This window comes from Chenopodium quinoa, unplaced genomic scaffold (assembly GCF_001683475.1).
Source record: "Chenopodium quinoa cultivar QQ74 unplaced genomic scaffold, ASM168347v1, whole genome shotgun sequence".
In the NCBI taxonomy this organism is placed as follows: Eukaryota; Viridiplantae; Streptophyta; class Magnoliopsida; order Caryophyllales; family Amaranthaceae; genus Chenopodium; species Chenopodium quinoa.
Window position 1 is genome coordinate 2390246 of NW_018742815.1, and position 22533 is coordinate 2412778.

General features: G+C 34.5%; 1 protein-coding gene across 1 annotated transcript; it reads left to right on the forward strand.

Annotated features, from left to right (window-relative positions):
- Positions 1-2635: 2635 nt before the first annotated feature.
- On the forward strand, positions 2636-21258 carry LOC110725723 (protein translocase subunit SECA2, chloroplastic-like). Its single transcript, XM_021905192.1, has 32 exons — positions 2636-3068; positions 3181-3315; positions 3405-3474; positions 3562-3626; positions 3739-3859; positions 5085-5176; positions 5356-5421; positions 5666-5730; positions 5813-5900; positions 6016-6081; positions 6185-6300; positions 7080-7170; positions 8398-8481; positions 8584-8676; positions 8792-8887; positions 8999-9084; positions 12316-12394; positions 12491-12604; positions 13182-13250; positions 13328-13391; positions 13501-13790; positions 15202-15257; positions 16434-16551; positions 16646-16726; positions 17299-17378; positions 18223-18277; positions 18503-18572; positions 18678-18867; positions 18977-19100; positions 20308-20382; positions 20460-20645; positions 20751-21258. Exons 1-31 carry the CDS (start codon positions 2874-2876, stop codon positions 20622-20624), a joined length of 3159 nt encoding a protein of 1052 aa, XP_021760884.1. The 5' UTR covers positions 2636-2873; the 3' UTR covers positions 20625-20645; positions 20751-21258.
- The last annotated feature ends 1275 nt before the right edge of the window (positions 21259-22533 follow it).

Consider the following 22533-nt stretch of genomic DNA (forward strand, 5'->3'; position numbering starts at 1 on the left):
CAAAGAGGATGTTGGTCGTCGGTGGGGGTGGGGGCAAGGGGTTGGGCTGGCGTAGGGGCGGTGGTGCGGTGGGAAGAGTGGCTAGGGTTTATTTTTTTTTTGTTTTTTTTTTTGAAAACTTCTGATTTTAATTTTTTTTGATAAATAAAATAATAATAATAAAGTGAACCAATTAGAATACACCACGTGGCATAATTAGCCTTAATGACTAACGGAGTTAACTGCCGTTAGTCATTAATGGCACTCAGTGAATTTTTTAAAAACTCAGTGGCATTTGGTGAATTCTGAAAAGTCCGATGGCATTTGGTGAATTTTTAAATTACTCAGTGGCATTTGATGAAATATCCGATTTAATTAAACAACTTTTGCAAAATTAAATTAAATTAGGTCTATTGAATTAAAACATAACATTTATGCCTAATTCAATTTTGAAATCAAATTCACAATTCAATTTCAAATCTAGGGTTCTTCACAAAATTAATTCAATTTTAATCTAACTCTTAAATTAAAATATTGATTATACAAAAAATCATATTTTATGTATCAAATCAATCTAATTAAAATTATGAAGCATAAATTATTCAAAAATCATCAAATTTAAGCACAAAAATCAAAATTTAGGGCTTTATTTCAATTAAAATTTTCGAAAAAAACTAGGGCTAAATTCAGATTTTGCTAGAACAATTGAGCAATTAAATCATATTTAATCATATCCCAAAAATTAAATCTCCATTTAATATAAAGATCGAACCATAATTAATTATTCTCCCTTCTAATTGATTTAAAATTGTGGACTATCAAAGAATTATAGTCAATATGCGTAAATGCAATAGGCTAACTGATACCACTGTAGGGAATTATAGGTACTACGCAGCGGAAAAACATGAATCATATTCATAGAGTACCTAATCCCAAGATCTAATGCATAACACATAAAGAACATATAATTGTACCTTTGAAGCGTGATTCCACGTGCAATCGAGAAAGAACAATGGGAGATAAAGAACCTCAAGCGTGATTCCTCTACTTGGTCCACGGGCACAGATTAAGACCTCCACTAATGCTAGTTAGTTGCAATTGAACCCTTCAATTGACCTTCTATGGAGAAGTGCGAGCAACGAACCACCATAAACCACCACGAACCACCACACGCGCCACCAAGGTGGCCAGCCGTACGAACGAGGGGAGGAGAGAGATAGCCGTGAGATAGAGAGAGGAATTAGGGTCTTTGGGATTGGTTGCCTTGATGTCAAAATTCACTGTGTGTGAATTATGACTGCTTGCTTGCAACCCTAGGCATGGATCTTATTTATAGATCTCATCTCTAAATAAGAGCCCATGTCAAAAGCCCAAAACTTATTTCCAATCTAACTATGCTAGCTCAATCCATTTCATGATTAGTTAATTGCTCATGAGGCCCATTAATGGGCCTCTAACTTGCTTAACCCAATACCCTTGTGTGTGACCTCATAGGATCCATTCTAGCGGGCTTTGGACCATTTGACTAGCCCAAAGATCATCTCTCATAGTCTAGCAACAGATGATGACGCCCCAAGAGAACGAACTTATTATCTCCATAATAGTGATCCTTGATATATCTAGTAATTGCACTTATCGAAAACACAACTCCTTCAAGATGTTGGTTCATGAGTTGTGCGACCCGCTATGGGTGGCTTTATGGCCAAGGGGCCATGAAGGGTAATGGCTAGGATGAACTTCGACTCGAGCTTAGGTTCATGCAAGTCCCGTCCACCATAGCTTAACACAACAGTCGAGAAATGCTAGACTCATGGGGTCTAGTGAGGACTTGAATGTGGTTGTTGGCTACCATGGATCAATGGAGGTGGTTACCTAGTATGACCTAGTAACTGCCTAGTGGTTAAGTAGAAGGCTAAGTTAGTGGGGCTGATTAGGCAATATCTCCGTACTGGGGATCATGGTTGGTGATTATCAAGAAAGATAATTACTCATCGGTTACTATGAACAACGTTACCACTCTAACAAAGTTGTTTAATTTCAACTACCGATATTAGCAACATCAGGGGAAGTGTTGTTTGGTGCCCCTTTTATGTTACACGCTAACATGACAATTACTCTAACTCATCCTCGGTAAATGTACCATAACACCCTTACCAAATGAGGCAAAAATCAAATTTACCTCATTGATATCTCTAAAAAATGATATCTATGAAGCAACTTGTATTTTCTCTTAAATGATGTACCAAATGATTGTTTTTTTTTTTTTTTTTTTTTTTTTTGACAAGAAAAAAGAATATGTCTAATGATAAGTCATTTGGTATACCCCATATACAAAGATATTAACACATAATCAAAATCCATAAGCCAACTTAAATATTTAGACAATTAATTTTCAACTTTCATTTGTTTTTTTTAAGTGCTCTATTTTGACCTTTTGAACCATTTACATAGTCCACACAGACTAATATTAGTGATTTATATACAGGCAAAAATATAGTATTTTGCATTAAAATTTAAAGGCACTAAAATTAGGACACTTTAAAAAAAAAATTATATTTATAAACGCTAAAGTAATTTTATTTTAGTACTAAAATATGATATGAAATACGTAAAAGACCGAGATACATAATTTTGTGTGTTTGGAGAGTCACTAGGAGGGGGTGAGAAATCGATTTTAGAATTCTGAAACCAAAAGAAAAGCTTTAACTACTCGTACTTGAGTTATCCCTCGTTCTGAAGAGATCGAGACCGAGATACATAGTGAACACATAAACTGAACAATCAAAACCGGGCTAGGCGCCATACTTGAGGCGCAGGAAACTAGGAGTTGTAATACTTGCACTTGCAGCATACTACCACCACCGGAAGAGGGGCCAAAACTCGCAGTATCTCTCATGGCCGCCGTGCCATCCGCCTTTCTCACCACCTCTTATTCTACTAAGCCGCCTCTCGCCCTTTTGTACTCCACCAAGTTCACTACTACACCACCCATTTCTGCATTTCCTCGTCTTTCATCAAATTCACGCTTTCTTCTTCATTCTCGGCGCTTTACTTATCGTCCTAGACAAGTTCCACTTGCATTTCTCAAGGTTTGTTTTGAATTGTTTGGTCTTCTTGTGTTTGCCCACCAACTGTTTGTTGATATGGTTCAATGAATTGTCTGTTCTGATATTATGTTTTATGTGGGTTGTTTTCTTGTAGGAGGGTTTTGGTAAAGTTAAGAAGAAATTGGATGATGTTACTGGTTTAAATTACTGGGTTGTTAGGGATTATTATCGTCTTGTGGTTTCTGTTAATGTTCTGGAACCCCGAATTCAGAGTCTTTCTGATGACCAGGTTTGTGGGTTATTCATGTTTGTTCATAAATTTGTGTTCTTTTTATCTGGGGGTGTTTGAAAATTGTTTCTGTTGTTGGGTTTTCCTAGTTGAAGGCTAAGACTGAGGAGTTTCGTCATCGGTTGGCACTAGGGGAGAGCTTAGCTGATATTCAAGCTGGTCAGTAAATTATTTGATTAAGTACAATATCTTATGTAGTTCAATTGATTGTTTAGTTAAGACTTTAATTAATGTTGGATGTTGTAGAGGCATTTGCTGTTATTCGTGAAGCAGCAAAAAGGACTCTTGGAATGCGTCATTTTGATGTCCAGGTAGCTTATCTCTTTCAATGCTTAGGCGCCTTTTCAAACCGCACTCATCTGACTTTGTGTGCTCGCTCCTGGATAAAATCTTAATATCATGTTATGTTGCTTGCTTGTATAGATCATTGGTGGAGCAGTGCTTCATGATGGTTCAATTGCTGAAATGAAAACTGGTGAAGGAAAGACATTGGTTTCTACATTAGCTGCATATCTCAATGCCTTGACAGGAGAAGGCGTACATGGTATGTCAGTGTCTTTTATGAATACATTGAGTGAAATTAATGTCATAAACCATCAATTTTGGCTGTTAATTCTATGGATGTCTATTATATTTCGTCAAAAAACGACAAAAACTGATTTTTGCGAATCCAATTCGTCCGGATGGCTTAAGTTTTTACTATCCATTTTTCCTCTGGCTTAGATACACATAAAACTTGATTATCTTACCTATTACCTATATTTGACTGTCCATGATCGTCATACTTATTTCCTTTTCTCGGTGTTAATGTTATTAAGGCTATGGTGTAGTCAATAACTCCACTAACTCAGTGGCGGATCCAAAAATTTTCCTTATGGCTTTGGATTCACTAAACACATATGATGAAATCAAATAGTATAACCAAAATGCAAATTACAACTAATAATTTAAGTGTACTTAGTAAAAATAAAAATTACAACTCGAAAAAAAGGGTAAAATTGAGCGTGACGGATCTTCAAGTTATGACAACAAACTATTATGTCTTCATACTTAACTTGAAAAAAAAAAAGATTTTACTAAACTTTCAGTTTAGGTTCTGTTGGTATTTTGGCATCGAGTAAGTAAAAGAGAATTAATGAATAAATACGAAAAATGGATCTCGGCATAATTGAACCGCGATCTTTGACATTAAAGGTAGTGCCTACCACTGAGCTGCAGAAAATATTGCTTACATATATGTGCATTGAATTCTATTTAACTAATTTGTATAAATCGGATCTAGTATGGATTCAACGGAACCCACTGATCCTATATTGGATCTGCCAGTGGGTGTAGTCAATCATTTTTTTTTAGAAAAATCACCTAATTGCTCTATGTTGCTGATCTCTTATAATATCTAGGTGTATTGTGTAGTGTGTCATTGAAATAATGAGACCTATAGGATCTGTATTTTCTGCTAGTAAATGGTTGGTGGTGATTGTTTTCTGGCTATATTGCTTATGGAAACTGCTGAAGATCATTAGTTACTTTGGCTGTTGGCATATGCGTTGTGAGAAAAATATCCAGAATAATATTCAAACTTTCAGTGGTTAAGGCTTATGGATCTATTAAGGCAAAGATACAATATTCCTGACACTTTATTTCTTGTGAGGAACACCTCCTGTTTAAGCATACATTTACGCTCCAAACACAGGATTTTTAGAGTCTATCGCTTCTTCAAGCTAGTTCAAGAACGTCATTGCTTATTCTGTCAGTTTTTTCTGCCGCAGTGGTAACTGTGAACGATTATCTTGCTCGTCGTGATGCTGAGTGGATGGGCAGAGTTCATCATTTCCTTGGTCTATCAGTTGGTCTCATTCAGGTATAAATAAGCTTTTCAATGTGAACTTGAGTTATGTGTGTAATTTCTTTACATTCACGTAGACAAGGACATTGCGTCATGCATGCTGCCTTGATATGATTTTGTGACTTTATGTGCTCGTAAACTGCATCTTGATTTTACTCTCTCTCGCTCTCTCTCTATCTCTCTGACAAGTGTAGAAGGGAATGAAGGCTAAGGAGAGGAGATTCAACTATAGCTGTGATATAACTTACACCAACAATGCAGTATGTATCCTTATGCTCATTTCTTTTTCAAAGTGTTAAGTTTTTGAACATAATTCATCAGTTATAACCTTGGAATTTGTTACCTGCTCTTGTGGCAAAATTCTTGATGTGCCTGGTATAGATGTCTTGTAATTGTATTTATTTTTTTTTTTTTTTTTTGAGGAAAATAATTGTATTTCAATTATTGCATTCGTATTTCTATATTTTGAATTGAATCATTTGTCTCATTATGTGTACACTTCAGGAGCTTGGTTTTGATTATCTACGAGATAATCTTGCCGGAACTAGTGGAGAGCTTGTAATGAGATGGTAATTTTCCTAATAATTTATGAATTATTGTTAAATTTATCTTGTTTGCTCCAAGCGAGTTTAATCAGGATATTGTAAACAGGCCCAAGCCATTTCATTTTGCAATAGTTGATGAGGTCGATTCTGTTCTAATTGATGAAGGAAGAAACCCTTTACTGATAAGTGGGCAGGTAGTTTACTTTCCTTTATATGGTGTGCTCATAGTATATGATCCATAAGAATATGTGAATACTTTGGAGGTCTAACAACATCCTTCTAAAAGTGTGTTTTATCATACCTTTTTAGGCTAATGAAGATGCTGCCCGCTACCCTGTTGCTGCCAAAGTAGCAGATTTACTTGTGCGGGGTATTGTGAGTCCTATGCTTTTCTTTTCAGTAATTGATAGATTTCTTTGTGAGGCCCTTTATTTTCATTGTCACATTTATGTATCTAAGTTTGTGGGTTTTGTGACAGCATTATAATGTAGAACTCAAGGATAACTTGGTAGAACTAACAGAAGAAGGTATTTCTTTGGCTGAGCTGGCTCTTGAAACCAATGATCTGTGGGATGAAGATGATCCTTGGGCCAGGTGAAAGTGGAATTCATATTACCATGCTTATGCATGAGATGATTTTTTCTGTTTTATGTATATCTTAATATCTCCCAACTTGTTATGTCCGTACATTTGTTGAATCTATTGTAATTACAGCCTGTAAGCGATAATAAATTGCGGAAAGAGTAATGAATTTGTATACAGCTTTGCTAAGGAAAGCTCATGTTCATTACCATGATCATATAACTCTATCCCTATTTTCTGTTTTTTTTTTTTTTTTTTTTTTTTTTTTTTTTTTTTTTTTTTTTTTAATAAATATATTTCAATTACCACTCAGTTCTAAAGTGTAAGTGGTGATGGATGGTTGTGAAAATTAATGGCAGTGAAAATTACTGAAGGAAAACGAGGTATTTGGGAATGGACTGACCATGGATATTGGAAACCATTTTCACTACCATTGTTTTTTGCCATTTACCAAATGAGCCGTTAGTTCTTTATTCAACTGTTAAATTGCTCTTCGATGTGGCTTTTGAAGTCATTGACTTGTATTTACATTTTATCATATGCTGAGTTTGTTAACTGGTTCCTTCCTTTGATAGTATTCATAACCTAAGCTATTGAAATCCTGTTAATCGTTCATAAATTTTGCTGGTAGATGCTTTGTTTTATTATTTAGGATTCCCCAATTTTTCTTAATTGTTCACTTGAAACTGGATGACAAGCTACATTCAGAATCATCCTTGGGTTTCTTTCTTTCCTTTTTTTTTTTCTGTTCAAAAAATAATAATAAGTGTGCAGTAATGGTGATCTTGCAGATTTGTTATAAATGCTTTGAAGGCCAAAGAATTTTATCGACGAGACGTTCAGTACATAGTCAGGAGTGGGAAGGCTCATATAATCAATGAGGTAAACTATAGGACATTGTTGATCAACTCCTGGGTCTTTTTACTTGTTTCTTTGTCTTCTGATTTATTGTGGGTCGAAATCACTTATTTGGTGTCATTATGGGCTAAGTTGGAGGGGACTTCAAAGATTACATGGTTGGGGGAGATTCAAAGGAATAGTGCTAATTTGCAGTTTACTTTTTTCTATTTTGGAGGGCAGCTTGTCCTCTTTTGCTTTTACACCTATTTCCGAGCTGTTGATACAATCCTTTTTTCTTATTAAATAAAATTAGGCATCATTAGTCTTAATGTTAACTTGCTTATTCTTTGTTTGCTTATGTTTCAAAATATACTTGTACCATTGGTTTTGTCATTGTTATATGGTGAACAATGAATAATAGGGTATTATTAAGTAATATCTTGAAACGAAGGATGGTTCTATACAGGGTTGGATTTGATGATATCTTGAAATGAAATAATGCAGGATTTTATGTGGGAATAGACCTTGCATGTATGACAATATCATGTTGTGGATTGATTGTGCTACTGTTTCAACTTTATAATGTGTTATGTTTAAGATCAAAATCTTGCCAGTTTCAAGTCAACACTCAGAAAAGTTTGGTACTGGAGTTCTTCACTTTCAGCAGCATTAGAAAAACAGATAGAATAAGGCTACTTATTTCATGCATTGTGGTCACATGGGCTCCAATTGTTGTATGCTATATCTGTTTAGCTAGTTGCAACAGAATAAAGATTTGTTGCTAATTTGCTATAATCTTGAATTCTTGATTTAACAAATGGAATTAAGCTTATTAGAATTTGGTTTAGTCTCTTGCAAAATAGTACTCCATTTCATAATACTTTCTTTCTAATTAATTGTTTAGATAATATTAACACAAGCTCAACTGAATATTGCTAATATCTCTAATATGTCAATACACTATTGCTTAGTTACACTGTTTGGCACACTGGGTACAGACATACAACTCTTAACATTCTTATAAAATCCAATTATATTTTAAGTTATTTCATTGGAAAAGAGTGAAGACAAGAGCTGCTATGTTAGGTGGAAGCTGCAAAATGTCTTATTAATTCTTATAAAAATAAGTTTATCATAAATTTTATGTTTCATTACCTTGCCTTAGTCAAGTTTGAATGATGTTCATAAATCATGATAATGTTAATGCTCCAAAAAGTACAACTGTATCTATTGTATGATTTTTATGCAATGGTCTCTATATTGTTTCAGTTGACAGGCAGAGTTGAAGAAAAAAGGAGATGGTCTGACGGCATTCATCAAGCAGTGGAAGCGAAGGAAGGTTTAAAGATTCAGGTATATAATTATTTGTTTGGGGGTGAATTTATTTGTTTCTTCCTAAACTTTACTGCCAATCTTTTCCATAACTTGATCTAACCCTTATCAACTATTTTGCAGGCTGATTCCGTTGTTGTGGCACAAATAACATATCAGTCACTGTTTAAATTGTACCCAAAATTGTCCGGGATGACTGGAACTGCAAAAACTGAAGTAATTCATCACTGTAAATTATATCTGAAACTGATTTATTATTATTTTTTTTTTCGAAAAATATTTGTTTAAAGCAATGGCTCTTTCCTGGTGTAAATGTTCTTGTCTTTCACAGGAAAAGGAGTTCCTCAAAATGTTCCATGTGCCTGTGAACGAAATCCCTACAAATCTTCCTAATATTCGACAGGACTTACCCATCCAGGCTTTCGCTGTAGGATTTGAAGTTATTTCAAGTTTAAAAAATGATCTTTATGGTTCTTGGCAAAACAAAATAATAGTGAGTTTTTTGTATAACAGTCATTCCTATTGTACATAATTTCAGACCGCACGTGGAAAATGGGAGCATGTCAGTGGAGAGGTGGAGTCTATGTTCAAATTGGGTCGACCGGTCCTTGTTGGCACAACTAGGTACCTGTGATTTTAAGCTGCTGTTGTGTGATTTCTTTTCTTACGTCATCTTTATGATATTATAGTATTTTTGTACCTGGGATTTTAAGCTGCTGTTGTGTGATTTCTTTTCTTACGTCATCTTTATGATATTATAGTATCTTTTTCATTAGTTAACTAAATTCTTTTGGTAGTGTTAATAGAATCTACTTAACTGCTATATATTTCTATGCCAAGTCTCATATTACAGTACTACACTAGTGGTCTCTGACTTTGAGATCTAGATTACAAATAGTGCATTTGGATGCTTAAAATTAAACCAAAAAGAAAACGGAAATACATAAAGAGAACTGTGAAAGTAGCCCAATTTGATCTTTGGAGTCTTTGTACCAGAATGCACAACCATCCTGTTGACTCAAAATACTTAAATTGTTTTTTGTTTTGCTTGTTTTTGTTTTTTTTTTGTTTGTTTTTGTTTTTTTACTTTTTTCAGTTGGCTTATTTTACCAATAATTTTCTAATATGAATATATATGGGTTTGAAATACTCTGTAATCAGAAATAAGTAGCTATATGTTTAATTTTTATATCATGAGAAACAAGAAGCAAAATTTCAAATTTCATCTAAGTTCTTGTTTGATGCTCCAAACGTGTGCCTGTTATTCGTATGGGTCACCTTAGTTGATTTATGGCTGACTTTTATTTTGTTGGGGGACAATTGTGATTAAACTTCTATATTTGACATAAATGGAGCAACAGGGAATTTTGAGTGGGCTGCATATATATGAGAGCCTTGATTTGATTATATGATTATATCTTGGATAGTAGTTATGTTAGAAAATGATAAGGCAAGAAGCAATTGTTTTGTGCACTGGTTGTATCGTCTAATTAGTAAAATTAGATCTATTTGTTAGATAATATATGGTTGCTTGGTAAAGATTGGCTTTTAGGAGAACTATTTCTAAAAAGTTGTTTAGTTGGCTTTGGAGTCATAACACTCATAAGGGGCTGGTCAAATTCTTAAACTTTCCAAATAATTTGTGTGGCTAAGCTAAACTCTATAAACTTATTTCAAAAATCAGAATATAATTGATTTTTTTTTTCCTTTTATCCACGAGAATTGTTTAAAGTGTCCATGTTTGACAAGATACCTTGCTAGTTTATCAATCACTAGTCTGAATCTTAGGCAAGATACTTACAACAACAAACAACAATCGAAACCTTAATCCCAAAGATGGGGCTGGCATTTGGCTAGATTTAAGAACCTCAAATTAGAACCTTAGAGTTTGCTTATCCTTGTGGTAAGTGGAGTAAAATCCCTCATAATTGGTTAAGTCTTGTATTATATGGAGTATGAATTTTCAATCTTGTATTTCTACATTTATTGTGCTCATTGTCAATGGTGTAATCTGATTTACTTTTGTGCGTCTTTCATACATGATGCTGTATTTGTGAGTCAAGTAGGTAAGCTGGGAAGGATAATGGGTGTTGGTGAGGGACCTAGACATATTTTTCAATTTGAACAAGTACCCTCTGGAATTGCTGAAATGTGGTAAGGGTTCTTATAAGAGTATCCTTTGTCTCTGGAAATAGAAGAAAAAGCAATAGAAATGTCAAAATCTCAAATTTGAAGATTTTCAACCATATAATCTTTGGAAAATTTGTTCAAAAGGACCACTGAAGTGGCCTCTTTTGTTCAAAAGGACCTATTAAGGAAAAAGTTGTTTAAAAGGACCACAAAAGACAATTTGGGTTGTTGAGGAGGACCAAAGCCGATTTTCAGGCAAGTCAACGCCGGATGACCATCACGTGCCAAGCATGTGACTCACTAATTTCACCAAATTTTTTTTTTTCCTTTTTCCATAATTTTTCTCTAATTTTCCAATTAACCCCAATTTAACCCTTTTGAATTTCGTTCTCTCTCCTCCTTTCTTTCTCTATACTCATCTTGTTTGCCATTGTTAGTGAGGTCAAAGTATCAAGTTAAATGGTTAATGAAATTAACTTCACCACAAGCAGAAAATAAGCACAACATCAACCCACAACATGCTAACCCTCCTCCTACTTCACCACCGGCAACAACCTGGCCACAACTCCAACACACCTCCGCACCTCCACCAAACAGCCCAAACAAATACCTAATGAACCCACAACCACCTAAACCCACAATGCTTACCTTGTGCGAATTATCCTCAATTGTACTGTGGATGAATTCGTTTGGAAATAAATGCAAATTACGGGTAGAATATAACCAAAGGTTACAGAAATGAGGAGAGAGAATGAAGGGAAAAAGGGATAATTGGGGTTAAAGGGAAAAATGGGGGGAAATTGTGGAAAAAGGAAAAAACAAATTTGGTTCATGGTTTATGCTTTGAGGAGTGAGAAAGAAGAAGAAAGGGAAAAATTGTGGGTAAAGGGGAAATTTGGGGGGAATTGGTGGAAAGAGGGGAAAAAAAAGGGAAAAAAAAAATTTGGCCTCAAAATAATGAAGCACGTGCTTGGCACGTGACGGTCAACGCCGGATTTCGGCGTTGGCTTGCCTGAAAATCGGCTTTGGTCCTCCTCAACAACTCAAATTGTCTTTTGTGGTCCTTTTAAACAACTTTTTTCTTAATAGGTCCTTTTGAACAAAAGAGGCCACTTCAGTGGTCCTTTTGAACAAATTTTCCATAATCTTTACAGTTTATGTCTGACTATGGGATATAACTAATGGTTCTGAATTTTTGATCTAGTAGATCTCTACCTTACTAGTGCAAAATGGAGGTGGAAGAAACGTTGAACATGACCATTTGTAAAATTTATTGAACTATGTTTCTTTGTGTTATTGGAGATTCCATTTTCCTTATGTGAAAAAGTTGGCACTTGGGGACAAGTGAAGTAGATATTTTGATTTCTAGTGAAACACAAGCTAGTGATGGCTGCAGATATTTTGATTTATTTGCCAGAAAGGAGATCTTGTTCATAAAATGTGGAGATATAAAATGATTTCCATAATCCTAGCTGTCTGTATGCATGGCATAACTTGATAATGCATTAGAGCTCTTATGTTGTGGATGGCTCATTGTATCTTATTTGGTTATTTTTTTATCCCGTTTAAAGAGTTCTATTCTTATTTATTTGCTGTACAATCTGTGTATGCTAAGTGTTACTCTGGTTGTAAAATTAAGTGCCAAAAGTGGTTAGTTATCATTATTTATGCTCTATCTGACCCTTTCTGCATTACTGAAAAACTACTCTTATATTCGTATTGCAGTGTTGAGAACTCTGAACATTTGTCTGATCTTCTAAAGGGACGAAATATTCCACACAATGTTCTTAATGCAAGACCCAAGGTAATATGATATGATTTATCTTTCACACACATAAATCTGTTTCCTGGCTCAATATTTTTCTCAAGTTTGTTTTCTTCTTTTTGATTTATCTTCCAGTATGCTGCCAGGGAAGCTGAAATAGTTGCCCAGGCAGGGAGGAAACATGCTATTACCATTTCTACGAATATGGCTGGTAGAGGCACAGACATTATTTTAGGGGGAAACCCAAAAGTAAGTGCTAATTTGTGTACAGAGTTTTAAAATGTTTCTCTTCAAGTGAAATCTTGGTACTGGACAATGGCCACGTATTGAGTTTTGATATTCACGGGCACATAGTAATAAAGCAGAGTTTGGTAATCTTTCATAGATCAGTCTTCATCTTATAAGGAGTATTTTTAAAGGACTAGAATCAAATCCAAAATAAATCATTATGGCCTTAGGCTCTTGCTTGACGCTGAAAACTTGAAAAACCACTTGGAATATAAAATTTAAAGAAAGTAAGAAACCCTTGTTAAAGCTGCGAAAATCCAGAACTGGAGCTGCAGATAATATTAATTTCCATTAATCTATCCGTATTAATGATTTGAAATTGTTCTGGGAAAGATCTCCAAATTCTGTGAATTTGGTATGTCCATCTTGATGGTAAGTCAAAAGCATAGCTATGTTGCCCTTCTTAAACTGAACTCGAAACAGTTAGACTAAAAAAAGGGAAGATTGAGATGCTTATGATATGGTATTCGATTTTATTAGTGTCAAGATGCTTGAAAAAGGATTAGACTAACCATGATTCATTCTTATTAATGTCAAGATGCTTGCGAAAGGATTAATAGAGAAGAAACTGCTACCATTGTTATCACGAGAAGTTACTGAATTTGAGGTAATGTCTGATCTGGTGACTGCTTGTAAATGTGAATTTCCTTTCCTTTATCTAAATTGCACTTTCCACTTTTCAAGGCAATGTCAAAAATGGATATCAGTCCATCAACATCAGCGTTGCTTGAGAGGGCGTCCTTAATTGGTTGGTTGGAATCTTATTTTTTTTGACAATGGTGCAAATATTGCAACACATTTGTTATTCTAATTTTAGTTCAATATTGCCATTTATAACATGTTCCAAAACTATGCAGCCAAATATGTGGGAAAAAGTGAGGGTAAGGGTTGGACATATCAGCAGGTGAAGTCTATGATTTCTGAGTCTGCTCAATTGAGTGAGTCAGTCAACTCTAAGGAGCTACAGAGGCTTGCTGAAGAAGAGTCTGAGATGTATCCCCTTGGTCCTACACTAGCTCTTGCTTATCAAGCGGTTCTGAATGATTGTGAATTACACTGCTTGAATGAAGGGAATGAGGTCAAAAGGCTTGGTGGGCTTCATGTGATTGGAACATCTTTGCACGAGTCTCGTAGAATTGATAATCAGGTGAGTGATCGATTTTAAAGCTTTCCTGTTATCTTAAACTCATTAAAAAAAAAAAAAGGGATTGTCTGGCAGTTAGGTTAGGCTTTTGGCGACAACCTCCATCTTGCTCACTTCTTTTACATCTCTTAATGCATCCATGTCTTTGAATTTCCCTTCAGATTGATTTTTGTTTTGCTTGCTTAGTGATTGATCCCTTTTTCTCTCACCTGCCAATGTAAAATGGAAAGCCCTTCTGTTTTACCTTTGGTTTTTTGGATCATGGTGGATGTCAATTTATGCTTGACTTTCAATTCTATCGGTTGTGACCTAATTGGCAATTGTACTTTTCCAGAGAAGGGTCTAAACTGAAAAGTTGATACCTCTATAAGATAAGATCATGTAGATTCAGTCTCTTCCATAAGTTTAGGTGACCTGGGGGCTGGGGTAAGTGTCAAATATAAGGGAATTGATATGAGAACAAATCTGACCTTCCCCTAAATCTTCTCTCTAATTTTTCCCCTGTTTTTTCCTTAGTGTAAAAGAGCATAGTAAACTTTATTCAAAATTAGGCTAGAAAGCCAAAAAGTTACAACAGTGTCATACAGCTCACCTATAAACAAATAACAAAGTCAGAAACTAGCATAGAACAACTCCTGCCTAAAACACACTTCTAGCAATCTGGCTTCTGACTTAAACTTTAAGCAGTTCTTGCCATAGTTGGGTACTCTTTTGTTTTCTCCCAGATAGAGTCTTGCACTCTTGCATCTTATCAGTTACCATTTGATTGAAAGTTCTATCAATAATAATCACTCCTTTCCCTCAGGGAGAGAGTGATTACACACACACACACACACGTACGCACACACACACACACACACACACACACAAACTAATACTGAAACATTCAGAAGCACAAATAAAGCATAACAAAGTCTGTGTTGAAAGCTACTCCTTTCTGTTAGGGAAAACTTGATTGGGTCAATATTTCACATCAAGTTGATAAAATATCAGGTGTCATCTCTGCTGAACATGTATCTTTATATTTAATAAGATGTGCTGTTTTATGGTTTTACTGAATGACTTTGCCTTGCTTGTGCCTTCCTAGTTGGACCCTCACCTACATGACAGAGCTTTAAATGCAGATCAGCAAATGACATTGCGTTACTAAATGTATTCTTGTTCACCCTGGTTCCCTTTATTGACTTTACTAAATGTAATTGCACTCAGTTGTTATGCATTGCATGACACTATACTGGTGATGAAACATGGATCAACTTAGTTAGCAGTTAGCAGGACATTGCGTTTATGATTAACTTAATGGTGTTGGTATCAAAATAATTTTAATTATTTGTTTTAGTCTTTACCATATCTTTCATTCTTAGTTGTAGTTACTTTATATCTTTCATGCTTAGTCGTAGTTACTTTTTAACAGCTTCGAGGTAGAGCAGGCAGGCAAGGAGATCCAGGATCAACAAGGTTTATGATTAGGTACCTTTATGACCTATTTTTTGGTCTTCTTCCTTTTGACATTTTCTCACTCTTATACATTTTTGTTGGAGAGATTGCTAGTGATGAATGTGACTGGATAATTTCTTGACAGTACAGAGAAGGTAAAGTATGTCAATGAGAGAATTTCCCATGCCTTTTCTTTTAGGCATGGTAATATATCCTATGTAATAGAATTATACCTTATCTGAATTTTTAACAATTTATCTGAGAGGTGTGATGTACCCTGTCATATGGTTATACCTTTAGATTACATGACTTAGACTCTATAACTATTGGTCGTAGTCACTTTTTAAGTTAGGAAGAACTGATACTGCAATGAAACAAAATATGTCCTGACATTTCATATTGAGTTACAGAATCTCAAGCACCGTCTTATGTCTATAAATTCAACTTTAGAAGAGCCATAATAAAGTATTTGGTGTTCTATGGAGGATTTTAATTAAAAAAAATTCCCAAGTTAGTTGTAGGCAAATGAGAGTTTAAAGTTGCTTAACTGTTATACTCGAGATTATGTTATTCTTTCTTAACAAAAGTTGGCCATACAATTTTCTGAGCATTGACACTATGATGTGATGTGAGGCCTCATTTTTGGGTACATATCATGCATCGCCGCAGCTTTCTGCTACTGTAGTCATATGAAGGTTACGTAGAAATGTAGACTCTAATACTACCTAGATCCTAGCAATCACTATGACTTTTGGTCCTTGGATTAATAATTGTATGCAATTAGGATTGTATACCAAATGAAAGGTGTACTCGATAATAGTGCTTGTATTGATGGAGCTTAATTGTGGATAATATTTAACACCTTAACACTATGTTTGGATAACAATAATGAAGGGAAAGGGAGGGGAAGGAAAAAGAGGGAAGGGAAAGGGAGGTGAGGGGAGGAGAAGGAAACCTTCCATTTTCCTTCCAAATCTCTCCAGCAATGGAGGGATTTGATTTATTAAAAGTGGAAGGAAAATGGATCCTAAGTATTCCCTCCCCTTTCCTCCTTGCATTAGATATCCAAACAAGGGAGGATGCATCCCTCCATTTCTCATCTCTTCCTTTCCCTCCATTTCTCTCTATCCAAACATGACGTAAGTTAGACATTTAAATTTGGTCTTTCATAGATTCTGCAATGGCAGCTGATTCTGTACAAATTTACAGCTTGCAGGATGAAATATTTCAAAAGTTTAATTTTGACACTCAGTGGGCCGTCACACTGATATCAAAAATCACAAATGACGAGGATGTGCCCATTGAAGGTGATACCATTTATAAACAGGTTAATACAGACTAATTTTATATCTTCTTTTTTTTCTACATGATTTGTACAATTCTGACTGTCTTACTTTTCTGTCATGGATGATTGGATGAAGCTTATGTCCTTGCAAATAAGTGCAGAGAAGTATTTCTTTAACATCCGGAAGAGCCTGGTTGAGTTTGATGAAATCTTAGAGGTATACTTAATTACAGTTTCAAACTTGTTATAATGTGTAATTTGAAAAGGGTTTTGCAACCAAAATTTGATGACTAAGGCATTATTAATTTTTCCCCCTACAAGTTCCCTGTTAATTATGTAGCTTTTTTCCCCATTGAGCTTAGTTTTGTTGTTAACGCAAGAGTCCATATGCCTCTCATCTATAATCTAGTTAGGTAAATCTTGAAAAGAATTTCTATACAAGGCCAATTTTATTGAAAAATTGAATGCTGAAACTATTGGAAACCAAAGTGGTCTTTGATAATTAAAGATTACATGCATGATAATAATTTAATTTTCCTATTGTGCTGTCTTCATACCGGTCCTTTGATTCTTCATTCCATGGCACCTTTGAAAACACAGAAGTTGAGAAAAATATGAGTCGTTTATTTTTAGCAAATATGTTCTTAGTCAAAATATCAGAGTAACCATGATAGGGTGGTATTTTTTTATTTTTATTTTTATAATTTTATTTATTTATTTTTTATATCAAATCAACCAGTTAAAAAAATTATTAGTAGCCCTTATTGCATTTTCTGTATGTAATCTCAGGTCCAAAGGAAGCATGTCTATGACCTTAGGCAATTGATTTTGGCGGGTGATGCTGAAAGTTGCTCACAACATATATTCCAGTGAGTCCATCTATTGTCAGCATTATAAATTTTCTTTCTGTATGTGTATTTTTTTCTTCGGCTCCTCCATCTTGTGTCAGATTTTGTTTCTCTCTGCAGTCTGTCTTAATTATTCATATTTGTTTCTCTTTAACATTCAATTGAGTTATATCACTAAAAATGAAAACTCTTTGTTTAATTTTTTCCACTATTTGTAATATGTTTGAAAAGTCAACTAGAACAAACTCTTTAAAATGGAAGGAGTACACTGTACACTTGTTAATGAGATAATTACAAGGTGCCATGTTTTCATATCAGTTACTAGACCACTATATGTTTGGATAGCAAGATAGAAGGGAAAGGAATGGGAGGAGAAGAGGAGGAAGGAAAGGGCGAAGTTGAAGCTCTATTTTCTCTCCAAATTCTTCAATTTTGGAGGGATGCTGTTTATTAAAGAGGAGGAAAAATAAATCCCTTTCCTTTCCTTTCCTTTCTTCCCCAACCTAGGAAACTTGTTCCCCTCCCTTTCCTCCCGCCTCCACTCCTCTCTCCTTATCCAAAAAAAAAAGTGTAAGGATTAAGGTCCTGTTTTGTTCACCTTTTTTTTCTAATTTTTATCAAATTATTTTCTACTGATTAAAAGTGATTTTACTTGCTAGAACTTTTACCAATTGAAATGGCCTTTTATTATAATTTATCTATATAAGTCTTAGGTTGCTATAGCTTTGATGCTCTTCTAGTATTACTTTTGTACATTGTATTTGATAATATCTGTTGGTGATCGCAATTCTGTCGAGTTGCTTCCGTATCTGTTATTTTTATGATTCCGCACCCTTAATCCCTGTGGTGGCAATGTTGATTACAGGTACATGCAAGCTGTTGTGGACAAAATAGTACTAGGCAGTGTTGATTCTCAAAAGGTAATTTATATGTGTATATTTACAGTTTTTCCAATCCTCTCCAAATTTTTGGACTCACTACCTCTGGTCAATTTGGTTTTTAATGCTTCAAACTAATCTGATATTTCCCTCAATTTGGGTTTATGCAACTGTGACCTAATAATCATTAGTGTTTAAGGTTTACCAATGGAATGAAGACTTTGTCCTAGTTTAACCTTTTTTCTTTCTTGATTTATGTTTGGATAGCATCCTCGTGACTGGAAGTTGAGAAATATCTTAAAGGAGTTGGCTAATGTGGGGGGAGAGCTGTTGGATGGTGAGCTTATCTTAAATTTATTATTGTTTGATTTTTGCCCATGGTTCACAATTGTTTCCATGTTTCCCATGATGCTTAAGTTCCTATCTGCTGGGCCTTTTTCAGAGTCATTTGCAGGAATCACAGAGGATGTACTTTTGGAGTCCCTCTCCCAACTAGATGCATCAGCTCCTACAGATTTCAATGGTTTTTTGCCTGACAACTTGCCAAGACCTCCGAACGCTTTCAAAGGAATTCGAAAGAAGACTTCTTCCTTCAAGCGATGGCTTACCATATGTGCTGATGACTCAATTACGTGAGTGCATCTACTGGTTTATGATATCAGTGCATACTTTTTTTACAAAAAAATTACTTTATTTTTATGATTTTGGTCTTAGTGTAATACTTTGTTCTGATTTGTGCAGGGATGGAAAATACCGAGTGAGCATCAATTTCTTGCGTCATTACCTAGGAGATTTCCTGATCGCTTCATATCTTGATGCCATTGAAGATTCTGGTTTCGATGATACATATGTGAAGGAAATTGAGGTAATTTACTCGTATTGACGTATTCTGCATGGGCATTACCATTTCAGTTTCTGTGGTAGTTGAATCATCCATTATTATTTATATTTATGTGTCAGGGTTATATATTTGTTTATTTCTTATAATTTTTTTCCTGGTTAATGGGCCAATTCATATGTGCAACTATTATTTGAGGTTCAGTCAATTGCAGTAATATCTTTAACATCTTCCTTTTTTTTTTTTTTTTGTTAATCTTTATATGTTTCCAACTGTGCTTTTTTTTTTTTTTTTTTTTTTTTTTTTTTTTTTTTTTTTTTTTTTGTCTAACCATGCATAACTTGGGATGTATAGAAGAAAAGAAAAGAAGAGGACATGTACTACAGTATATCATTTGGCCAATTTGGGATGTCATACGTGATGAAAATATCAAAGAAAGATATCTTCTTTTGTGATCTTCTGCCTTTTTTTTAAAAAAAATTATTTATTTTAAAATTTTTTAATTTTTTTCAAACTAAAGGTTTACTACCAACTACTGTAAGACTCCTGAAGTTTTCTTCAGTGTCGGAGAAAATTAAAAACTGATTATCTTGATCTGACTGCCTGAACAAGCGGATAACTTTTATAAATTCAACTAGTTTTGTGGCCTATGCAATGCACGAGTTATTCATAGAAAATTGCATTGAAAGATGAATGAGGAAATATCAATGAGTCTTTATAGTTGTAATGTTTAATCGGAAACATGATTTAAGAAATTAATTTTTGGAACTTAATTAGAATGAGGATTTTATAAATAAGGTGAAGAGGCTAAAATCAAAGAGAGAAAAGGAAAAGTTTGAATTGAAGATGGGAGATGAAGTGTGCACGGAAGATAAAATATAAGTTTAATGAAAGAATTAAAGAAAAATAGTTTAATAAAAAATTAATAATGTAAGAAGACATGTGGCACTTAAGTTAGAGAAGAAGATAGAGAAATGTAATAGAATGGGAACATGTGTCTTTCTTGGTTAGAGTTTTTAAATACCAATTGTAGATGTAGATTGTAGATTGTAGACTTGTTACAGTTTTCTTTTGTTTGTCTCTGCTCATTTCTGAGGATCAAGATGTGCATTCACAAAATACAAATTTGGAAGTGCTTTTTCTTCATGCAGTCACTATATTGCGAGTATTACCCACTGGCTTGTTACAAGTCATATTGGAGTTTCTTTTACATCTGTTTGTTTCTAAAATGCAGAGGGCAGTACTAATCAAGACTCTCGATTGTTTATGGAGGGATCATCTTGTCAATATGAACAGGCTTAGCTCAGCGGTACCCTTATTAGCTTTTCCTGGTCATTATCGATATTTTGTTACTATTAGAGCAAGGCTCATTCATACAACATGCAGGTGAATGTGAGAAGTTTTGGGCACAGAAATCCACTGGAGGAATACAAAATTGATGGCTGCAGATTTTTCATCTCTATGCTCAGCACATCTAGGAGGCTGACTATAGAATCATTATTGCGGTATTGGGCCTCTCCAATGGACTCTCAAGAAGTACTAATGTCATAACAGGAACTGTAAATATCTGTGGTACATGTCCTTCATTTCTTTTAATTAAAGAGCTATGTTTAAAATACTATCGTGATACAGTTTGTGAATTTAATCGTAATTGATAACCATGACATTTCTTCCCAGCTATACTGATCCTGGGATCATGCAGTGGCTTCTGATTATATTGTTGTGGAGTAAGGAGTGCTACTGTCAGCCTCTTTTCAGGTAGTCTGATGCTTGATGATGTCTGGGGTAGCCCTCATTATGGGCAGGATTAACCCTTTGAGTATTCGGGCAGCTGTAAATTTCTCACTGTTCCAGTTTCTATTGAGTTGGAAGGATGTCTATACCTCAATCACAGGTCTCTTCTTTAGTTCTTTCCTCTTTTTTTTTTTCGTAAGAAGGGGATGGTGAATCGGTGATTGGCTTGGTTTGTACAGTAATTATAATCGTCCAAGCAAGTTTTGAAGGGAGAGTAAACACTAAATATAAACTATGCTCAGAATGCAATTGAGACTTGTAACATATTAAGTATCAATTTAGACTACTATAGATTATTCATTTGCTTGTATCTTCGGAAGTGATCATCCGTCCTATTATTATACACGTTGCCCAATTCTTTCATTAATACTTTTTTTTGGTTAAACTTTCATTTATACTTGCAACTTTACCATTATGTTTGTCAACGAATAACTTTGATTAATTTAGAATGTTATTCAAGAGTTGAAGATAAATACCGTTCCTTGCGAGTTGAAGGTGTTTAAGGGTATGGATGTGGAGTAATTAAGGAGTTTCTTGTTTCCTAATACTCCTATGGTACCTTGGTATGTATGAACAACTATCAAAGGAATTGGATAACCCAAATTCATTTTGTCCACCAGATGCTTAGCTTGTTTATATTTTAGATAGATGTTACATCTAAATTTGCAGAGTCTATTAGACAGAGGAATTCTAGGACTCTAACTGTTAGGTCATTTATGACTCTAACAAGGGGCATCATCGTCCATTCACTTTTACCGTACTTGAAAAAAATAATGTCATAACACATGTTGATATTTCATTATACTTTAGATAGTATCACCATGATACCAACCACCTTATTAAATGATACCAATGAACATAAAATTGTTTTGTTGGTATCGATATAAATTGTTGTTGGTATCATGTAAAATACGAATGTGTGCTGTAAGAGTCATAAATGACTCTAACAGTTAGATTTCAAGAATTCCTCCTATTAGACATGAGTTTTAAAGGCCTAAATTTTATTCCAATAATACTAACATTACCCCGGAGAGCCTTTTGATATTGAATTTCAAAGGCCTTTTGATGTTGTCTGTACTGTCTTGCTGCATAGACTGAATGATCGAGTGATACTGTATCGACGATCTTAGGCTTGTTCCTTTAAATGGACCAGACAACTGTGTTTACTGCTAGTATTAAAAAAGTATACACTAAACTTGGATAACAATTGTGTTTATCATGTAGCCGATAAAAACAAATACGAGTAGTATGATTCAAATTTAATTTTTATGACCAAAATCATAAACCTCATATCGTTTAATTTTGCAAGAATGAATAATGAACTAGCAGACACCATACTCGTAATGCCTAATGTTTGTAAATTCGTTACCTAATCATCCTTGGTTAACTCTATTCTTTTTCTCTTGCATTAACCCCTAATCAAATCACAATTATTAAATTTCGTTTTTATGTTTGATTTGTGCTAGCGAGTTAATTAGGGATTAAAGAGAAGAACCATAAGAAATATTTAGAGCAAATTAGAGATTAAAAAATAGCTAACAAATATTTTAAGAGGGTCACGTTAAAGACTAGTATACGTACGTATATAGAGATCATAATAACCTCCAACAAAAGAAAAAGGACTAAAGAAACAAAGATCAAATGTTAAGTCATTCTATATCTATAA